Genomic DNA, 22,372 nt, shown 5'->3' with positions numbered 1-22,372 from the left:
CCGAGTTTGGTGACCATATCTGAATAGCCAGGTGCCCGCCTTCCTCTTCCCCATCTTCTTCCCCTCCCCACTTACTTCAGCCTCACAACATACCCCATTTGGGGATGCCATAGTCTCACTGGTTCCAGACTGTTCGGAGTAGTTGGGACTTTTGTGCAGTTTCACGTTTTAAAAAAAATGCTCCCTAGCAAAACCAGATCCGTTTTAGGACTTGGTTTTTATAAAAATTTCTTCGTTGCAAATACATGCATATTGCACATTATCAAATACAATACATACCAATATCAATGCAAATAAATGGCAATACACTCGTAGGTATTATATTATGATAACGAAATTGCCATGGTTTCTGCAGGTTTTACTGCGTAGCCAAGTCTTACAATGTCATGCAAAGCAAATTATACATTGCCAAAATGTATGTAATAATTGCAAATTCATTTATTTTTACTGAACGAAAATACTTCATCGTATTTTCTCACATATTCACGAGGTAAATATATTACAATTAACATTTTTTGTTCAAGATATTTAAAAAAAATTTAAGTATAAGTAATACTCAATCACATGCTCAAGATCAATGATTGTGGAAGACACAGACAGACAGACTATTTTATGTCCTTTTTAAAAACGTATTTTCAATCGCAGTAATTTCTTTCAGAATTTTATTACACATTTACTAGCCGAGATCCCCGGCGTTACCTGGAATTTTTCGAAATCAAATAAATACAGTAATTTTCCTCTTATTTTAAACTGAAAACTTTTTTGCATAATTTCAAGTAATATAATTCTGGGTGGGAAAACGAGATTTGGTAGTTTTTCGAAATTAAATTTTAACGGTCCCTTCGAATGTAAAAAAATTCAACAATCATGGAATAAAACTGTGGATTTGTATAAAAATCAAATCCACGCCTCCCGTCACAGACACTCCTCTGTATAAATAGAAGATAAGTGGGTGGCCTGGTAATGTGATTTCTGAGTGTGTGATTTTTTTCTTGTTGGCAATCTATTGGTTTTAGTTTTTACCATTAGTTTTGCATTTCTCGTCCCGTGATTTCCTGAGATGAGTTCTTGACACACACCTTTGTATATTTATATATTATACAAAATATATGTATTCCATACCTTTATAGATTGCTTCACGGTCATAAAATTTAGCTTCTTTCGTGTCTCTTATCCGTGTGTATTGTACATTGCGCTTGAGTAATTCCCATTGCTTTATTTTGCAGTATTTATCGTACGTCTTAAATGCAATATGTTTTTATGCATGCAGTACCTACAGATGGTCATAAATAATTATAATTATAAATCAGAAGGAGGTAGGTATAACTTTTATTGGTTTAGGCTCCAATGGAAATGCAACAATATTTTGAATATCGTGACATTATCATGTGTACCATTAAACATAGCTGAAGTGAGAAGGATTTGCTGAAGTTATAATAAATGGAAAAAAATCGATTTTTTTCTTTTTGTCTCCGATACAAAATATTCAAAGTGGTGAAGAAACACCTGGTAAGTCTTTCCATCAAATATTTAGTTTTAATGTTTTTTTAAATATTTCTCGCTATAACAACACGCGGCTGTAACGTTGAAAAACACCCGGGTATTTGTACCCGTGATCTTAATTAGAATACAGACATAATATTGATGCATTAATAAGTTCATAGCAAAAATAAATAATCTCAGTATTACGCAAAATACATAGAGTTATGTCATTGTACATTTAAAATATATTTTCCAACTATATTATTTATACCTATCAAATAATAATATATAATTTCGTAGACCTTTCGATAAGTCATAAACCACATTTAAATAACATTTAATATTGCCAACAATTGTTAAATACCTTGTTAACCTAATTATTACCAACACCCTTTAAATGCCTTTGTTAATTTAATTATCTGTACTAATTACACACACGCACCTTGCCTTCATACACTTTGAAACAAATTCACCTCAAATATAGACATATTTAAAATAAGTTTATCATAATATAAGAAATACATGAATTATGTTTTTATGTCATTATATTATTATCTAGGTATATCGCATAGGAGCGATTACATTTTTTTTTAAATTTACTTATTGTAAATGACTTGTATTCTATTGTAAATTTCGTATTATCAATCTGTTCTCTTGATGTACTTGTATAATTTTTTTTCAATCTGTATAATTAAAACTGGTGGATTTATTTTTCCTCTTTTCTTATATTATGTACACCTAAATGGAAAATTGTACGTACCATGCACTATGGATATTTTTAAAGTTTTTGGTTTTTATTTTGTTTTTGTTGTTTTAAAAATAAAAACCTTCTGTCACTAGATTATGCAGTTTAAATTAATAAATAAAATAGACGAGTACTAAATATATCATAAAGAAATGTTGACATAACCTAACATTTTCGTATCGACAGTTTCAAGTGAACGTTTCAAATGTATGTTTTATTCTTAACCAATTCAAAAAAGTTTTCATTAGACTTAGGACGGGTTGTTTCGGAGAATTTGAACAATTCACCAAATTTCAACGTTAATTTGCGAGTTCTGTGAAAGATATTTTCTAGGTCTGTTATTATTTCAGTTCTGTCAAGCAACTAGCTTATAATGATATAAAGAGTTTTCAGAGGGGCTGAGGTCGAAACTGACCACTTTCTTGTAGTGTCAAGAGTAAACCTCTTTCGCGGTTGGCGCTCTAAAGTGAAAACGGTACTAACTCCAACAAGAGTCAAAATAGAAAAACTACAAAATGATAATGTGAGAAGTAAGTATATGAATTGTGCAGAGATAAGATTGAATGCGAAGGAAATGGATGGTCTAAGCATAGACGAAACATGGAACCACATAAAAGTGTGTCTTTGTGAATCTGCTAGGGAGGTTTGTGGAATAAGTACGCAAGGTAGGAAGAAAGGTGATGCATGGTGGGATGATGAGATTAAAGCACTGGTCTCAGAGAAGAAGTAAGCATGGTTATGTCTGATTGCGGCTGGCAGTGCTTCCAGCGAAGAGAAGTATCGAGCGAAAGAAGTATATAAGGAATGTAAGAAAAAAGTAAGAGTTGGAGTGAAAGAACGAAAGAAACGCCTGGAAGAGGAAGAAGGAATGAAAATGACAAACCATTTCCAAGAAAACATTAAGTTGTTTTGGAAAGAAGTCAAAAGGTCCCGGAGTGGCCCAGAAAACGGAAGCATGAAAGTGATAAAATCAAAAGATGGAAAAATGTTGACGAATGAGGAAAAAATAAAAGAGAGATGGATGAATTATTTCGAGGAAGTCTTCGAAAGCGAAGTGAGTGACAGTGATTCCAGCGGTGAATCAGATATGAATGACGATGGAGTGAATGTTACCGAAATTAGCATGGATGAGATAGAAAGATCGATTAAATGTATGAAGAATGGTAAGGCTGTCGGGTTTGACAATATTGCTGCTGAATATTTTAAAGGAGGTAGCCGTATAATTCTCACATGGTTGTGCAATCTTTTTAACCAATGTTTAAAGGAAGGTTATACGCCTTTAGACTGGAGAAGGGCTGTGATAATGCCATTATACAAAGGTAAAGGGTCACGTATGGAATGTGGGAATCATAGGGCTATTAGCCTGCTAAGTTCAGTTGGCAAGCTGTATGGTAGAATTTTGATTGAAAGAGTAAGAAAGGAAACAAAAGATAAAATATGGGATGTGCAAGGTGCTTTTATGAGTGGAAGGGGGTGCATGGACCAGATCTTCTCATTGCGTATGCTCACTGAGAAGTTTCTGGCAAAAAACCAGAAACTTTTCTGTGCCTTTGTAGATCTACAAAAAGCATACGACCGAGTCGACAGGAAAAAGCTATGGAAGGTGTTGTCCAAGTATGGAGTGAATACATATCTGACTCAGGCAATCGCGTCTCTGTATGAGGGAAGCGTTGCATGTGTTAGGGTAAACGGTGGTTTTACGGGGTGGTTTGATATCACAAAAGGTGTTAAACAAGGCTGCGTAATGTCACCGTGGTTATTCAATCTATACATGGATAATTGTATGCAAGAATTGAAAAAGGTGGGATTGGGCGCGAATTTGAATAATTTGAAAGTATGTTGCCTGTTGTATGCTGATGATGCGGTGCTGATTGCTAATAGTATAGAAGATCTACAGTCTCTCGTATCTAGGATGAACGAAGTATGCATGAAGAATGAGTTAATGATGAATGTAAGTAAGTCTAAAGTAATGGTGTTTGAAAGAGAGAGTACGAAAACAGTGTGCAATATAGTTGTGAATGAGGAATACTTGGAGCAGGTGGATGAGTTTGTGTATTTAGGAAGTATGTTTACGAGAGATGGGAAGGCTGACAGAGATATTGAAAGAAGGGTAAATGCAGGTAATTCCGTTAATGGAGGACTGAACGCCGTTGGCGCTAACAAAAAACTGTCCAAAGAAGCGAAGTTAGCAGTCCACAACGGAGTGCTGGTACCTACCTTGATGTATGGAAGTGAGGCATGGAACTGGCAAAGAAAGGATGAAAGTAGATTGAATGCTGTTGAAATGAGATCCCTGAGGCGTATGTGTGGTAAAACCATGTTTGATCGTGTGAGGAATGTGGAGATCCGCAAAGAGTGCAAGGCTGATGTAAGCGTAATGAGTAAGATTAAGAAAGGGACGCTTAGATGGTTTGGGCATGTAGAGCGAATGAGCGAAGATAGGAGTGTAAGGAGGATATATGATGCAAATGCGAATGGTAGCAGAAGTCGGGGACGCCCGAGGAAGACATGGCACGATCAAGTGAATCAGATACTAGAGTCGGGCCATGTCAAGAGTCAGAATAATAGAAGAGTATGTATGAGACGATGTATGAATGTGAATGAGGCAAGAAGTGTGTGCCAAGACCGAGTTGTTTGGCGGTCCGTCCTCTCTGCCTACCCCTGCGGGGAAACGGCGTGATGGTTAGTTAGTTAGTTAGTTATATCAGAACTTGAATAGGACTTTCACAGAACTCGCAAATTAACGTTGAAATTTGATGAATTGTTCAAATTCTCCGAAACAACCCGTCCTTTTTCTAATATTATTTAAATTATGAAAAAGGTCCTGTTTTGTGAATATTATCAATTAATGATTAATGTGATGTACATTAACTCTGACTAAAACTAGTCTAAGGACGGGTTGTTTCGGAGAATTTGAACAGTTCATCAAATTTCAACGTTCATTTCCGGGTTCTGTGAAAGCCCTATTCAAGTTCTGTTATTATATCATTATAGGCTAGTTGCTTGACAAAACTGAAATTAAAACAGAACTTGAAAAAATCCCTCACAGAACTGGAAAATGAACGTTGAAATTTGATGAATTGTTCAAATTCTCCGAAACAACCCGTCCTAAGATACGAATGAAAGACTTCAATATTTATGCTCTCTTTGCATTGAATCCAATACAATCAGTAAGGACGGGGTTTTTCAGAATTTAAAAAATTTTCAAAATTCAAATTCAAGTTCTGTGAATGTTATGTTTAAGTTTTGTTATTATTATTTCATCATGGGCCGGTTGTTTCACGGTAATAGGATAAAAACAAAACTTGAATATTAACCTGGAAATTTGGTGAATTGTTCAAATTCTGTGAAACAATCCGTCATAGGAGCAATAAGTTACATTTTTTATCCATTGTAGTAATGCGCCACCGCCAGAATCTGATTTGGTTAAAACGAGTACCTTCATACATAATTCATTTTGCACAATAGATTGGGGAGATATAGGGGAAGTCCGTGTAATCCCGATCTCCCAAGGTTTATAAGTAATAAAATGTGCTTTCCTGGAAATACCTATATTTTGTCGTATTGAATTAGCACTTAAATTAAAAAAATATTGTGCATGGTGTGCGGTAACTTGCTGTACAATCGTTAAAAGAGTGAATATTTCACATTTGAAGTCGATTTGTTGGAAAAACTGTTTTTATTTTAGCTTTAATTTTCGAGTCAATCGAATGCGGAGTTAGTATTTCTTAGGTCCCGTTTAAACGAAAATATCGTGGTAGCCCTGGCTGATTTTTTTTTACTCTTTAGTTAATTAAAAAAATTTAGCTCAGGACGAAAAAAAAATATTTTCAGGATATCTATAATTTACTCTGAAAAACCTATGAAATTAATTTAATGCGGAAAAAAGCTGAAAAATTTATTCCAATGGATATATAATTATTTTATTTTATTTTAGTGCATTGTTAGTGGCTGAGCAATCTCGTGCTATCACTATCACCACAATCAGCTAATTAAAAAATTATAGTTTTATTTGATTTTATAATAAAAATGACTAAAATGTTTTATCACACCTTAGTTGCCTTGTAGTACCAACGTAATAAATATTATTTTTTTACTCTTGAGTTTTTTATTGATAATAGGTGATTACTGCGAGTTAAACTGATAAATATGTCTTTTTTGTAATTTCCCTCATTGAAAATAAGACTTGCACCGCATATAGGTCTGAATTACAATTTTAGCTGGCCATATGTGAAAAAAAATTGGGGTACATAGTTGATTAACTGAGAACCGTCAAGAACAAAGGAGAAAGGGAAAAGCGCAAATACAAACACGAGAGATTATTTGCGGTAACCGGATAACTCAAAACAATGACAATTCAACACCCCTTTAAAAAGTTATAAGAAGTCATGAAAAATGATTAAACATAAACTAGTTTAAATAGTTTTTTTAATGATTTTATATCACTTTTTAAAGGTGTGTTGAATTGTCATTGTGTTAAGTTATCACGTAACCATTTAAAAGTCACACAAAAACAGACGCCACATACACTCTGCTCTATGCAAATTTATTCTTCATTAGGAATAGTCAAGTTAGATTAAAATAATTTAATTATGGACTCTTGATATTTTCTAATTTTCTTCTATAAACCTGAAGACAGCCCTGTTCTATAATAAATATGAAACTGTTATTGAGAAATAATAAGATTTTATCTCACAGTCCCCATCTTCTAGTCAGGGTAAGCTGTTTATTTTGGAAGAACTTTTAAACTGTTTTATTTGCCCAAAAGTGACTAAAAATGTGTTTTTTTTATTGACAGTGAATTTATGTGATGTTATTTTACTCAGTCGCCTTTTTTTTCTTTTCAATTCTCGTTTTCCTAATTCATATTATCAATCTAATTTTTTGAGTTCGTTGTTGAAATGTGTAATTGTAAAAATTCGTTCTAAAGAAGTACTAGAAGTACCAAAACCGCTTGGCAACCCAATTTTAAAAATATCAAATATATATCTTATTTGCATTGGGTAGGAAGGTGCATAATTATATTAAATTTTGATTATTTATTTAGTTACGCCATTTGTGTATAATATCGACTGGTGGATTATAAAATAAAATTATTGCTTAAATAACCACAAAACTTTTGAATACAGTCAGGACAGGTCAGGTCGGGACAGTAATATTATCGAAATAACAAAAACCAATTTTTTTTTAAGAAAAGCTTAAACATTATTTTTATTTACATTGCTGTATTATCATACAAATCGACAGTAATTTTATAATTATTTTACACATAAGTATGTACTCGTATGGTACGGAAAAATTTCAGGGTTTTTTAGAATAATACAAGTATTTTGAGAATAATACAAGGTGGTCAAGTGTCATTGTGCTTTGACATTTATGTTGTGGACAGATAGAGATTTAGTTAACAACAAGCAATGAAGTAATACACGCCTAAAGAACGTAGTATTATTGTTACTGCTTATTTGACCAATTTCCGGTCTGTTGTTTTAACGCAGCGTGAATTTCGTCGTCGTTTTCCTCGCCGTTCTGCACCATGTGCGCGAACTTTAAATAAACTTTTCGTGAAAATGGCAGCTAATTTACATACTTTTGCCCCATCTGCGCTAAAACAACAGACCGAAAATTGGTCAAATAATCAATAACAATAACAATTATTTGTAATGATAAACTAATGTTTAAGAGACAAGGTTTTTTGTGTGCACACAGTGTAACGTATTATTTTAAAGCAAAAAGAAGATGTTTTCAATTTATATAGGTGTTTCAGGCTAGTAATTATTGCAAAAAAATCACAAGTAACAAAAACAAAAAATATGATAAACATTGTCTTTTAGAGAAAATAGATATATTTTCATGTGGTATTGCAATCTTAAGGAAAGTGAGATGCACATATTTGTAGGTTGCATTGAGAATCTTTGTATTGCATTCACAAATGGCATACCTAATTAAGCTTTTCGCTATCTTTGTATCACGCCCTGTGTATAAAAGTATTACAAATTGCACGATTCACTGATAACCATAAATCAACGGTAAACCAATGCAACGAAAGTGTGTTTTTATAAAGTTAATGTCAGATTTTTTATGTGAATACCGTACAAGCGTTCCAACTGCTCCCAACCGTCTGGAGCCAGTGAGACTATGGCTCACCTGATCGGAGTATGTTGTGAGGCTGAAGGTAGTGAGGAGGGGGAGGAGATAGGGAAGAGGAACGTATAGGAGTACCTGGCTGCATGGAGAAAAGTGATCCTGTTAAAAACGTGACAGCGCACGCTGCCGCAAGCACCAAGCACCAGTGGTGCGCAAGCACCAATCATCTTTATGTGGTTTTCTGCGAATAGTTTTGATATAATACCGTATAACAAAAACGTTGCCCCGTACCTATTATTTTTTCTGGGTTTTTGTGAATTTCAATTGTCTCCGTAATTACGACACTTGGTGCGTTTTGTTACGTTTTGTACCTTTCCAGGCACAGAAATTTAGAAACAAATCCAAAGCATTTGCCGGTTGCAATTAAGTGCTCGGCAATTCCTTTTGGAGATGGTTCGTTCTGTCTGATCTATATCCTCATCTCATCTCGTCATATCCCGAGCAGCGGAGTTCATATACTCAATCTGTCCCAAGAGAAAACTTGGTTTTCAAGATTCAATGTTCTGAAGACAGTGTTGATGCTTTCTTTCCTCAACATTACACTCAACAGTACACCAAAACTGAACACAGTAAACCACATTAAGAGGATTGGCTCTTGCAACACGGCATCACGACATAATATCTCAAAAAATAATCATGATAAAAGGTTTCGTAGTGATATAAATTAAAGCCAAAAATAAATGTCATATTTCACGGTGGTATCAATGCACTATTTTATCTGGTCAAAGGATAAGTAACGTTGCGTTGTTATAATTGAAAAGAATGTGATCCATGCTCTCGACCTTCTAAAATTGCAGAAACGTCCATTTGTTACCGATAGCAAAATAGCACGGCTCATTATTTATTTGCTAAATACAAAATAATCACGTACACTAAGTAGTAAGTAGCAGTTAGTCGCTGCATCACATGTACAAAACACATACTTACGCACTAAGGTAAAACTTACGTAGGATATTGAATAATGAGACGTGTCATTTAGCTGCTAACCATGGAAGGAGATGTATAGCAGTATTTATTGATAGTTGTGTAGTAAATTATATTTGTTTTTTTTTTCTGTTCAACCAGTTATATAAAACACTCATCCATCGGTTTGGCAGAATACGACTCAAGTAACGTACGGTGTTTGAGATTTTATCAAGAAGATGGGGAAGAATGAAGATAATACGTTCTGTTCAACGTGAGTAATGAATTTCCATTTTTTAATGAAAATACTATTTTTGTGATCTTGACATTATTCTTGCAACCTCGATACAAGTTTTCAGTGTTACTTTGAAATCAGTTACAATGTTTCCGCATTTCTTCAAAATACATACCTAATATTGGTTTTTGGTAGATATCTACGACTTTTCACAACTTTCGCTATGCAAATTCGTTGCATGTCCCATAATATGATTTCCCCGAATTCCTTAAATAATACAATTAATTGTTTACTCATATGATACGTGCCTACTCCTGAACCGCATTCTAGCAATCAGGGTAATTTTTATCATAATATCTTCTTGACATACGTAACACTAAATGAATGACTGAAACGATGTTGTTAGTTTACCTCTCGATAAATAAGTAATTTCTGAAAAGAAAATACACACAACTCCGAAAACTTGTGAGGTGACAGTTTGGTCCATATTTTGTCAAAGATGCAATATAAACAGGATCTTACATTAGTGAACAAGGCAAATCACTTCAATTTGATCTGCAGAGGTAACTGAGCTGTAATGTTGATGTTATCTATATTGGTTACGATTCATAGAGTTTATTCAATCAATTTACATCAATTTACGCATCGATCTGACTTCCTCAAAACACTTTATTATTGCGTTTTAGTGTTGTCTCTTGTAATAATGCAATCTTTCTCAATTTCAGCATCGTCCTAACTTCCAGAACGTCCAGTTCTGAAAACAACAACGACTTCTTTGGGAGGAGTGGAAAAGATGACGAAGATCCATACAATCCCCTTGAACACAGAACGGTTGAATTACCCAATTCGTAAGTAATACAGTACTTAAAAAAACCCTCATTCTTGTCCGTGTATTTTTGCCGAGTTGCAATGTAACATTCTATTCTTCAATTTCCATTTCTTGGGTACAAATCGAGAATAATCACTATCCGTGCACTGAATTCTTTTAGGTATCGACTTTCAGGAACGTCGTCGTTTGAGGTACCTACCCATTCAGGCCACACGTTCTCTCACCAAATTATGACACGTACTGATAAAATTCGTCTTATTTTCAATTATGGACAGACATATAATATTACAAATTATGAAAGAGAGAACACCAAGCTTTTCTCTTTGCAATTAAAAGTTTATCATAGGCGCTAGAATCCATGCATTTAAAAGTTTAAAATAATATCGCCAAACAGTTCACAGGGTCAAAGGTTTGCCAATTTTTGACAACAACTGCCTTTGCAATACTTTTGTCAAATTCATTTTGTTTTTTCTAGTCTCCAGTCGTTCATATTAAACTTTAATATGACTTGCGATTTCTTACAACCACGTGTAGATAAAAATAAATAATCAGGTCGGTGTGTTGGTACGATTAAATACGTCATTGTCATTTATTGTGAAAATGGCCGATAGTTTAGTTAGTGAGTTAGTTTTAGTTTAGTTAATTAGTTTATGAGCTAAATGTTTTGTGATTTTAATATACAATTTTACAGGCATGGCATTCCGAAGTTTCGACACTTTCACTTTTAATAAATTTAATACTATAAATTATGACGCAGCTTTAAATATTCAAAATAATTTTTATTTTACCCATATACATAGTAGTTTTATGAATAATTTTAAATGGTAACGAATATTTTTTTAAATAACTGAGAAGTGAGCCATCAAGTAGGACCTTTTTTAAAAATCTTTGCTGATGGTGTACTTATTTTCGTCTATGGCATAGGCATCGGGTGAAAAACAAAAATATGTTTTTGTTATTTGGGAAGGTAATAGCTAAGATTTTTTTAAATATTTTTGTAGAAATCAAAAACTACACTGTTTGAAAAAAACTCTGATTTTTTCGAAATTTTGTGTTTACTATATTTATAACTTATGAACGTGGCATGCAAAAAAAATCCTACGCAGCACCTTATATAATATTATAAACAATATCTGTTTGAATTTTTAACCTTTTTAGTCTCCTGTTGGTTCTTATGTTGGCTACAGATATTCGTCCGATCGCTACCTGAGCTTTGGACCGACTCTGCCACCCTCATTTTTAATTACAATAACATCGAAAATAGTCTGAATTTTAAATATTCTTAAAATGTGAACAATTTATTTAGCCAATCGAACCGATTTTTTTGAAAATCTCAAGCTGGAAATTTGGTGTAATCTAATTCTTAATGTTTTTTTGACTAGAATACAATTTTAATTATCCCATTAAATTTGTTTCCAGAGATGGCCAGTCTGTTGCGAACCTCTTGAAGGCGTCTTTGGGGTCTGGTATTTTGGCCATGCCTCTTGCCTTCTCAAATGCTGGTATACTCGTGGGCACTCTTGGAACTATTATTGTTGGGTTCATCTGTACTCACTGCTGTCAAATATTAGTAAGTAATAGATCACACTTCTCAATTTCGCATTATTAGATAATAAAACGCTTTGGTGTTTGATATTACCTGTCCTGATAACGTTATTTTCTGTTGGTTTTAAAGATTTCAATGAAAGGTAATTATTACTGACGAAGTCTAGAGTAAAATTTATTTATTTTACAGGTTGAAACATCTCGAGAGATTTGTACTTCTATCAGAAAACCTTGTTTGGGATACGCAGAAACGTGTGAAGAAGCATTCGCCAATGGGCCAAAATGTGTTCAAAAATATTCCAAAGCCGTCAGGTAGGTGTGATTTTTTGAAAGATGTAATTCCTCTACATTTATAAACCGCACAGTCTCAACTGCTCCCATCCATCTGGATTCGGTGATACCATGGCACGCCCAATGGGGGTATGTTGTGAGGCTGTAGGAAGTGGGGAGGGTAAGGACTCCTTACCAAGGAGATGAGGAAGAGAAAGGTGGGAAAGTACCTGGCTGTTTAGATATGGTCACCAAACACGGCCAAAGCCATTTCAAGCAACGTTTCATTTCTGAATGGTGGTCTTACAGCTGGGCGATACTGAGAGTATCCCCCACTTAGAGAAAGCATCACGTGCCTCAAATATACTATATTAATTAAAATGAGTAATTTGTGAAATAATACAAATTAATCAAATAAAATTTGCGCACGCCGGGATTTATACCCGCTACCTCTAGCTTTCTAGTCGAGAGCCTTACCCCTCGACCACAGATGCTGTCAAAGACTTTAATAATAATAATGATTGGATTATTTGCATAGCGCTGTTTTCGTGATAAATCACCTCATGGGCGCTTAACAACTTAATTTATGCATTTAATCTATTCCTATCACTTACTTATAAAGTCGCAATGCCTTTTCCAACTTCAATAACGCAAGCTTATTTTAATGAAGATTATTATTACTTTATTATTAATTTGTTTCGGTTTCCGCCATTTTCGGTCAATAAACTAATTTCGACCGCGGTTCCGGTTTCGACCAATAATTGCTGACCTGATTACGTTCGGCTTTACTCGGGCGCGTGTGTAAGCCTATAGAATTACTTAAATATATTTTTTAAATAAGCTATTATGTATAAAAATTTTCTGAAGGTTCAAATTTTGTAAATCTAAATATAATATATATTTATCAAATTTTATTGTTAAAATTAAATTAGTTAAGTTTTAGATTATATCAGTTAAGCTAGAGTATCAATACATAAAGGCCATTAAAAACTAAATTGATTTGTCCGCTATAGTAAAATAGTTTGTATTTTGTATAATTCCTAAAGGAAAATTAGCTACATTAAAGAACTGTTACATAACAACGATCCAAAAAGTACTAAAAGTATACAATTTCACTGTGCATTTTATTTGATACTATGTTTATTAAACTCTTACAAGTTTAAAAATAAAAACGTATAATTTCTGGGAACAAACTTTTAAGCCGAAATTCGGTTTTGCTTTCGACTAAAAATTCAGTTTCGGTCCGTCACTACTTATTTATAAGTTTTGATGAAAATGTTATTTACATTCACGGCACAATAAATACAGTTTGGTGTTGCTATTTTTATTTATTTAATTTAAGACGAAATTTTGACTGTACCTTCCTAATAACAAAAGAGGCATTAAAGGGAATGGAAATGGATCATGATCGTTGTAAAAAAAACTGTTTCAGTATGGACATTAATTTCGGTCTTGTGTTTGAACCTTTGCTTATTTTTCTTTATTTTTTCAGATATGCAAGTGACTTTGGGATGGCAGCTACAGGTCTGGGCGCGTGCTGTGTGTATGTTGTACTCATTTCGAGTTCTATCAAACAGGTGAGGAAGTATTCGAAAAGACGATAAAAATTATTAAATTTTACAAATATGCCTTCGTAAGGCCTTAACAAACTCGGGTACAAGCGGGAAACTGGTAAAACTACATCACATAGAGTACCAAAATGACTTTTTTCTGATCTGATCATTTGATTTTTTTTTTAATTTTTCCTTTTTTACGATAATCAACATATTTTGGTGTGGAGTCGACTCTTCGATGCATTGTAAAAGACAGTTAACGGTGGATATTTCCCTCCTAGCGACTGTTTTCAAATTTGAATTACTCGAACACGAAAGCTCAAATCAAATCAAATGACATAAAAATTTACAAAGAAATTACCTAAATTAATGATTGTCTAAAGCTTCATTGGGCTCATAGATTACTTAATAGTTCTTAGGCAATCAGAGTACCAGGAGAAAACTTCCTGATAAAAATATGACTAATTTATTAAGAATATTTTTAAATTGTAGTATTCTAATAAACTTTAAGAAAAATAGCAATGTTTCGTAACTTTGTCCGAATACGTGTTCATTCATAGCATAACATTTTTTGCATTTCGTGATGATATATTATCAAAACAAACGCAGGTGGATGAACATTTGTTAAGATATTATTATGAATTTACTAACACTTTATCAGGAAGCGGCTTGCAGTCCCGTTTTCAACACGATTACCAATTTTATGAAGAGATTTTCAATAAATCAGCAGTACTCATTTTTCTTCAACTTAAGATAAAATTGGCATTAAAAATTTTGAAAGAATACATTTGGGAGGAGGGTTTGGGCACCACCGCCCCGGGAACCATTTTTTTTATATTTTCGATTATAAGATTTCTATCTCCTTGGATTATTAGATTTCTATCTCCTTTTTTTATATTAACTCCACACAGGAGACCCTGAAGAAAATAGTTTCCCTCAGGGCCTATGTCATCTTTGAGGATGCTGTGTGGAGGGTCTTTTTGTGGGGCGGAAGGAGTGAGCATGGGTCTTGAAGAGTCCCATGTTGCAGGAGGGAGGAAACACAGAGGCCGGCAGCTCGTTCCACAGCCGAGCTGTTGAACTTAAGAACGAATCGTAGAAGCGACCCGTTCTCATGTGACAAATGTCAACCGTGTACAAATGTTGGGCGCGCGTTTGGCGTGTATCTCGACTACGCACCGGTGCCGAAGGGATCAATGACGCTAGTTCCTCAGAGCATCTTCCATTGTAATACCGATAGAACAAGGACAGCATACCTACCTGACGCCTGTGCTCTAAAGATTGCAGTCCGTTTGTTAAGATTAAGTTGAGGATAACTCCCAGCAACGCCTTGTACAAGTCAGCTAGTATTATCTAAAGCGATTTTTAATTTTTCTTTCAGCTCGTTGAAATACATCACCCAGAAGCTGTAGTCAATATGACATATTACTGCCTGATCATTCTGGTCCCTTTGATATTGGTGGTCCAGATCAGGAACCTAAAGCACCTTGCTCCATTCTCCACGTGTGCCAATATCATGTTCGTCCTAATCGTCTGCATTACTCTTTACGTTATTGCCAGAGACCTGCCGTCTGTCGGAGAGCGCAAACTGTACACCAGTATTACAACCTTTCCTTCTTTTCTGAGGTAAATAAGATTCATTATTACTTTATGTGCCTTCATTACAACCATTCTTATCCTATTGACATACGGATTCAAGTTTATTATATTTACGAAGACGTGCTCACATAGGGCAATATAAAAAACGCGTTAATTCACTAATCTTGATAAATATTTTTTACGTAATGAGTTACGACCATAGACATGTGATTACGACTGTCAAATAAAAAATACCAAGAATTTTTGTTATAGATAATCAACGTTCGCCGAGTAACTTTCCCCATCAACTAATCAATGCAGTGCAATTAATGAAAACTTTGTTCCACGATGGGATTTGATAGCCTGCGTAACAATATTCTCCACCAGCTCTGGAGGTCTACCATGGACGATCGATAAAACCTTATGTCAATATGATATTGACTAAATTCGTTATCCACGGTCAATTAGCGATATTTCCGAGCACGGTCAACGATTGATAAGAAATGCTCCGACAATACCTCCAGTGTTACCAGCGTATATCGATTTTTTATTTATAGCGTTATAAATATCGGTCTGGCTATCAACAACGCGACTGTGTTCGTGAGATCGGTATAAAATCATAGGTTGTTACGCCTATAGATCCAATATTGTAAAGTAATCAATTTTACTGTGCTAGTTCATACCTTTCCATTCTCCTCTAATCTATTTTTAAGCACTCAATTCCGTCTTACTCGGTCTTGCCTCTGGGTTACATCTATTGGGGTACCCACTTCAGTGGCAATTTGTGGGTTTGGTTTGGTTTTAAATATTATGTATTAAATATACAAACATACTAATATACCACGCTTGTGAAATATAAACGCCCGGGTTGCCGGCACTGAAATTGAATATAAGAAAAAAACATCGTAAATGATCGGTACGACTTCGGAAGTGTAGATGGAGGCGCGCCTAATTGTACAAGCCGCCACTGACCCACTTGGCCCTGGTGCTTGGTTTTCTACTCTTTCACCAGGCATTCTAAAAACATAGCCAGCCTATCACAGCTTAGAGAACAGGCAAATCAGATTAAATAGAAAATAGATTATTTTTTATAATTATTATTTACTTATTGATTTCAGCACTGTCATTTTCGCCATGGAGGGAATTGGCATAGTGATGTATGTGGAAAATTCCATGGCAACACCTTCCCACTTTCTAGGCTGTCCAGGAGTACTTAACTTATCCATGGCATTTGTCGTCCTGCTCTATGGGGTGTTGGGATTCCTTGGCTATTTGAAGTATGGGGATGACGTGATGGGAAGCATCACCCTGAATCTGGATCCAACTGCTATGTAAGTAATGTTTAAATTGAATAATTATTTGATTAGTTTAAAACGAGGCTCACAGTGTTCCGTGATCCGGGATTCTAATCGTGAATCTAATCCGTGAATTCAACAACTTTAATGTAAATACCAAAATACATATTCTATTTGTCTAAATTCACCATTATTGTAAGATCTGTTTCTTTTCAATTATTAAAAAATGTAATATGCTTTTAATGTAAAAAGACTTCTTATTAAAAATATAAAAAAAATATCACATTTTTTATACTGCATGATTTTCGACAAATATTTTAAAATTCGTCAAATAATCCTCGTTTTCTCAAAATATGAGAATTGTAGATACATACTTTTGCATTACATAAGCGTTATATAAATGCACGCTCACTATAAACAATAAGCGTGCATAATTGCATAATCTATTCAGTGACTGGAGAGAAGGTAATGTTTATACTCGTTTGACAAAAGACGCTGCTGTAGGATGAATGTAACTACTAAATAATAATAAAATCTAATTCTTTGTTTAATTCTATTTCAGGCCTGCCAAGATCGCCAAGGGTCTCATTGTCGTGGCCATATTCTTCACCTACACCGTGCAGTTTTACGTGGCTATCAAAATAATATGGAAATACACGAAGACTGTCGTTCCTACCGAGTGGCACAATCTTAGCAACATTGGCGTTAGAACATTATGCGTCATTTTGACTGGTAAGGAAATTTCTCTGCTTTTTAATCAAGAAGATTACTTCATCAATCAAAACTTTGACGAAGTTTATGTTCTAAATTTTCATTGAAATTCTGGATTTTAGTCAGGTATTCATTGCACCACTAGCGGTAAACTAATCCTGGGTCAGCAAAAATTATAGTTTTATTTTATGAAGCTCAGACTTTCATAAATACTAAGATAAGGAATGAGAAGTGTTTTAACAATAGTCCAATCATACAATAACAGTTACTTCCCCACCTTCCTCTAACCCATCTTCTTCTACTCCCCTGTACCTTTAGCCTCACAACATATCCCAATAAGAGATGCCATAGTATCACTGTCTCCAGATGGTTGCGAACAGTTGGAATTCTTCTGCTTTCTTTAAAAAAATCCAAGAAAAAAACTGTTCCTACGGATAAAATCATTTTTTTCTAGGCGTATGACAGGATACCTAAGTACGAGTATATTATCAGAACACGCTCCATTAAAGAATAAAGATTCTTCGGAGGATTCAAAAATCATGTATTCGTGATTTTATGCTTCTAAAAATAATTAGCTAATTCCGAAAAATATTTGTTTTAGACATTCAGCGAGAGATAACTATTTAATCATTGTAATTTAACACTAACCAACACTATGCGTATCATACATGCGTATTGTCGGTCAACAGACGACGTACCGCTGACGAGCTGGACCGACGGTCCTCGTTGGCAGCGCATAGCGAATCGGATGGAATTACAGCTTTTAATTGATTCCCATTTATATTACCGCACGCGTGGCACTACTTCCAACCTTTAACATTGAATTTCCTTTGACAGTCTGCCTGGGAGCTGCCATACCAAAACTGGATGCCATCATCAGCCTTGTAGGAGCCATCTTCTACTCCACCCTTGGTCTCTTCATCCCCGCCCTGGTGCAGACCATCTTTCGCTGGAACAAGAACCTCGGAAAGTGGAATTGGATCCTCTGGAAGAATATCATCCTGATGATATTCGCCCTAACGGCCCTCGTCTGCGGGGTAACTGTCACAGTCATTGATATGATGAAAGATTGATGTGTCAGTGACTTCTTCTGTTATGTTAATACTTACTTCTGTGATTTATTTTGTATCAAGCAAGTATGGGTATTATATGTTTATTCTTTTGTATTATAGATGTAGATTATTTTTAAGATGTTGATTAATAACTGCCAATATTTGTGCACAACCTGTGTTGTTTTATTTATTGATAAGTATTGGGGTAAGTGAGTTTTATAGAAAAACAGTTTTATTTCTTACAAATTATTATTATGAATTTTCTTTCAATTTTTCATCTCATTTTATCTTACAAATGAGGCGAAACGTGCAAGTAAATTGTTAAGCAATAGAACAACTCCGAATTGTATTCTATTGGCGAGTCAATAGATAAATAAACTGCTTTAGGAGAAAAGCATGATTTACTATTTCCACATAAATTTTATCAATCATGTGACTAAACATAGGAAGGGAAGAACCAACTTTCTTGAAATATATATATATGTATACCTACGATTGATGTGATAGAATGAATGTCCTTTTTAGTCACGCGGTCCTAAAAGTTTGCAGTATTCAGTGCTTTTATAATGGTTTAAATATTCTTCTTTTCAAACTCGGTATAATCATACGAATGTACATCTTCATTCCCTTCAGCCAGGTGGAAGTCTAAAATAAATGTAATAGCGTATCAATGGTTTGCTCATTTCTACTCTGCTGGAAAAAAAGGTCGCGGGTTAAATGAAAGAGATTTAATTGAGCGAGATCAATGGAAATACTCGGAAAAAAAAACGTTAAAAACTACACAGAAAACAAATAAAATACAACTGTATAACTTTGGTCCACTTCAGCACAGGTCACCCTAGTGAAGAGGACTAAGAAATACAATATACTATACTTGTATATTCACTGGTGACCGGATAAATCATCAAAATGATAATTCATAACATCTTTAAAAAGTTATATAAAGTCATGGAAAGCGATGAAACAAAAACTTTATTAACTGGGTTAAGTAGGTGAGGTTAGGTTAGGTTAGGTTAGGTAAATTTTTTTTTTTCATCGTTTTTAATGACTTTATATCACTTTTTAAAGGTGTTTTGAATTGTCACTGTGTTGAGTTATCATGGAACCATATTCACTATCATATTATGTGAAATATTTAAATAGTCGCCATAATAAAAAATATATAAATTAAATCAACTTTATCCTAAATTTTCCATTTGAAATTGCCGCTAACTAATTTTTGATGTATTCAGAAATATGCCTCTCTAAATAGCCGCTTTCAGATCAAAGGAAAATATTAGTACCTAATTATATTTTGATAGCCACCGACATTGCAGCAACAATATAGATATAATTATAGCTTTTCCCTAAATATAGTACTTATAATATATGCCCATGGCATTATTGATTTCTAATTGTAACAATCTACAATAATAGTTCTCTATTTTGAAAGAGCAGATGGCCTAACTGACCCAATACTCTGTAAGAACGTCATGCTATAATAAACAATTTTAACGAAAGAAAGTAAGGAAATAATTACGATTTGCACACATCGGGATACTGCTGAATCCATCGTCAGCCCTTGAAAATCCATAGTAACATGCGCCTGTTCTCAGAGGGCACTCCGTGGTACAGTTTTCAAGTGGGAAGGGCAATTCACAGCTGCGACCGTTGCATATGGTGCACGTCTCCCCGTAGGCATTTGGTCCACAACCTAGGCAAAGGTAAGTAGGTAAGTTGAAAAAATCTTTATGCCATCAGTAGGTGTAGTGAAATTCAGAAAGTTTTGGATAAATGGTTCAGTTTCATCAATCATATAGATTTAAAGTTCTAAAAATATAACTAAAACTCGGAAGGTCTTTGGGCATTCTTATCGTGACCTAAAGGTTAATTCATTACTTATTAGATCAATTCATTGAATTTCTCTAACAGTACATCATAGGTATACGCCGGTACACTTTAAAGCCTTCTAGTGGATAACATGTAGATAAATATGTAGGTTAGGGACTATCTATATTTCCAATGCTTCGCGGAGACTAATCGCACCGCTGCTGAGCGAAAATGGCACTGACGACATCATATTTACTAACAAGAAACAAGCGGTTGTGTGAAATTTTAATTTAGCGGCTGTTACGTTTGATGTAATTTTCACGTTGTAACATTCACCAAGATGTTCAACTCGTTTTACAGTAATATATTTCCCAATATTTTATCTTATTTATAACCAAACTTACAAGTATCAGAGAATGCATACTGCCCATTCCTCCCCATTATCCGTCCTGCTTTACAGGGGCAACATGCTGAGCACCTCCAGTTTTCCGGTAGGGGTATATTATAATCCCTTGTGTTACGCAACTCAAATTAGTTACAGTCTTCGTTGCAACAACATTCATGATGGGAATGGTGTCTATTTAATTTTATGTTAATTTGTGTGATAAGTGGCTGTAAACGAAACAAAGGTCCCACGTCGCTGAAAGTGTGCACCGATACACATAAATGCTAAGCATAACTATGTTGTTGTTGCCAACTCTCGTGGATGTACCTGTACTTTATTTCAATTTGGAAGGCGGGTTTTGGTACCGCCGCTTCGGGAACCATTTATTGGATAACCAACACCTCTCCTTCCTTTACTTAAAAATGCTGGTCAACATTGCCGTGTCCCACCAAGATTGTCGTAATGTGTAAGATAAATTATTCACAATACAAAAAACGGTCTCTTGCAATAACTCCACCAAATTTGTAAAACAAAAGTAAACTTAGCAAAAACGTGACATTATTTATTATTCCAAATTATGAAAATTATGTAAATATAACAGCAAGAGGAAAATAAATATGGCCGGTAATATTTTCGTATTATCGATAGCCGAGCGAACTCACCGGCGAGACAGGCCAATAAGTCGAAAAGAATATACAATACACTACAATCTTGCTAAAAAGTACGGAAATCTTGACGGTAATATCTTGCCACAAGAAATTGCCGTAAAAGGTTTCTCGTTTACCAGAGACTTTAGCGAAAAAGAGTTATAGATTATAGATTCGGCCACGCTCATTCCAAAAATCATACCTCCGAATATAAATCACTATTTTGATAATAACGAATTGGTGTACATTATGAATACCAAAAAATATGCTTTAGATAAATTGAAGGTTTTCCTATCGTTTCGCTTGAGTATAAAAAATATTAATGTAAACTACTAAAAAAAATATTTTTTCAATAGAAATGTATGAACGCGTAAAGGAAACAACTTTTAAAATATACAGTATTATAGCTAAGATTATCTGTGACAGTTTCACTTGATTAACTTTTTTGCTTTCTTGTAAAATTATTTACAAAATAAATAAAAAAACTTTTTTGCTTGAAATCGAACGTTTCTAAACTACGTTTGTCAAGCGATTTTAATGCCTATTATCTACAATATAAGGTATACCAAGAATATACACGTTTCGCTTGTAGCTTCTTCTTAACGAATCCACCTATATTTTTATATTTTTCCCATATTTCTCGGTTTCTTATCCTGCCGTCATAAGAAAAAATGCAGCTGGAATTTTTCACTGGTCACAATACTTTTTACTATATCAATGGCAGTTCAAGACTTTATGGGAGCTAGAGTGCTAATATTGAAAAATGTGGCATTATTGATGTTGTTGTAACTGATTTTTTTTTCTACCACTGCCACTGACTATAATGTATTGATAAACATGAAAGGTCTTGTAGATCAGAATGCGACCATTGAAAATTGAGAGCTGCCTTTTTGCTTATGACGGCGGTATATCTACCCAAGTTAGCGGTGCTACCCAAATTCGAGTAGCTATCGCTTGAATGGTTAAATTTAGTCACAATAAAAGTATCGAAAATAATGGAAATAACTACATACCTCTGTATTAGTTTCAAAAAAGGAACATGGATTTACTCTTAACCCGTCTTTAAAAGTCACAAATCAAAAAAAAGGTTTCTTACGGTATTCATCTAGTTCGCTACAATTATCGTCGTAGCTCTCATTGTATTCACAGACACAGCCTTGTTGGCATATTCCATCGGGTGGAGATTGTC

At 34.4% G+C, this 22,372-nt stretch overlaps 1 protein-coding gene across 1 annotated transcript; it reads left to right on the top strand.

Moving 5' to 3' along the window:
- Nucleotides 1–1,383: 1,383 nt before the first annotated feature.
- Nucleotides 1,384–18,426, top strand: LOC149423938 (proton-coupled amino acid transporter-like protein pathetic). The gene is made up of 10 exons (XM_089632200.1): nucleotides 1,384–1,509; nucleotides 9,437–9,548; nucleotides 10,235–10,357; nucleotides 11,758–11,908; nucleotides 12,074–12,195; nucleotides 13,646–13,730; nucleotides 15,088–15,332; nucleotides 16,403–16,615; nucleotides 17,142–17,311; nucleotides 18,128–18,426. The coding sequence occupies exons 2-10, from the start codon at nucleotides 9,514–9,516 to the stop codon at nucleotides 18,361–18,363; spliced, it is 1,380 nt and encodes a 459-aa protein (XP_089488326.1). The 5' UTR covers nucleotides 1,384–1,509; nucleotides 9,437–9,513; the 3' UTR covers nucleotides 18,364–18,426.
- Nucleotides 18,427–22,372: the final 3,946 nt, after the last annotated feature.

Source organism: Hesperophylax consimilis, chromosome 5 (genome assembly GCF_061612785.1).
Source record: "Hesperophylax consimilis isolate HC1 chromosome 5, BYU_Hcon_1.0, whole genome shotgun sequence".
In the NCBI taxonomy this organism is placed as follows: Eukaryota; Metazoa; Arthropoda; class Insecta; order Trichoptera; family Limnephilidae; genus Hesperophylax; species Hesperophylax consimilis.
This window is presented reverse-complemented; position numbering and strand designations above follow the sequence as displayed.

Bases quoted from the DNA above. Each gene is read 5' to 3' on its own strand.
- LOC149423938 (XM_089632200.1), top strand. From the start codon at position 9,514: ATGGGGAAGAATGAAGATAATACGTTCTGTTCAAC. The intron at 15,333-16,402 runs GTAAATAAGATT...TATTGATTTCAG, and splicing joins ACCTTTCCTTCTTTTCTGAG to CACTGTCATTTTCGCCATGG. The intron at 16,616-17,141 runs GTAAGTAATGTT...ATTCTATTTCAG, and splicing joins AATCTGGATCCAACTGCTAT to GCCTGCCAAGATCGCCAAGG.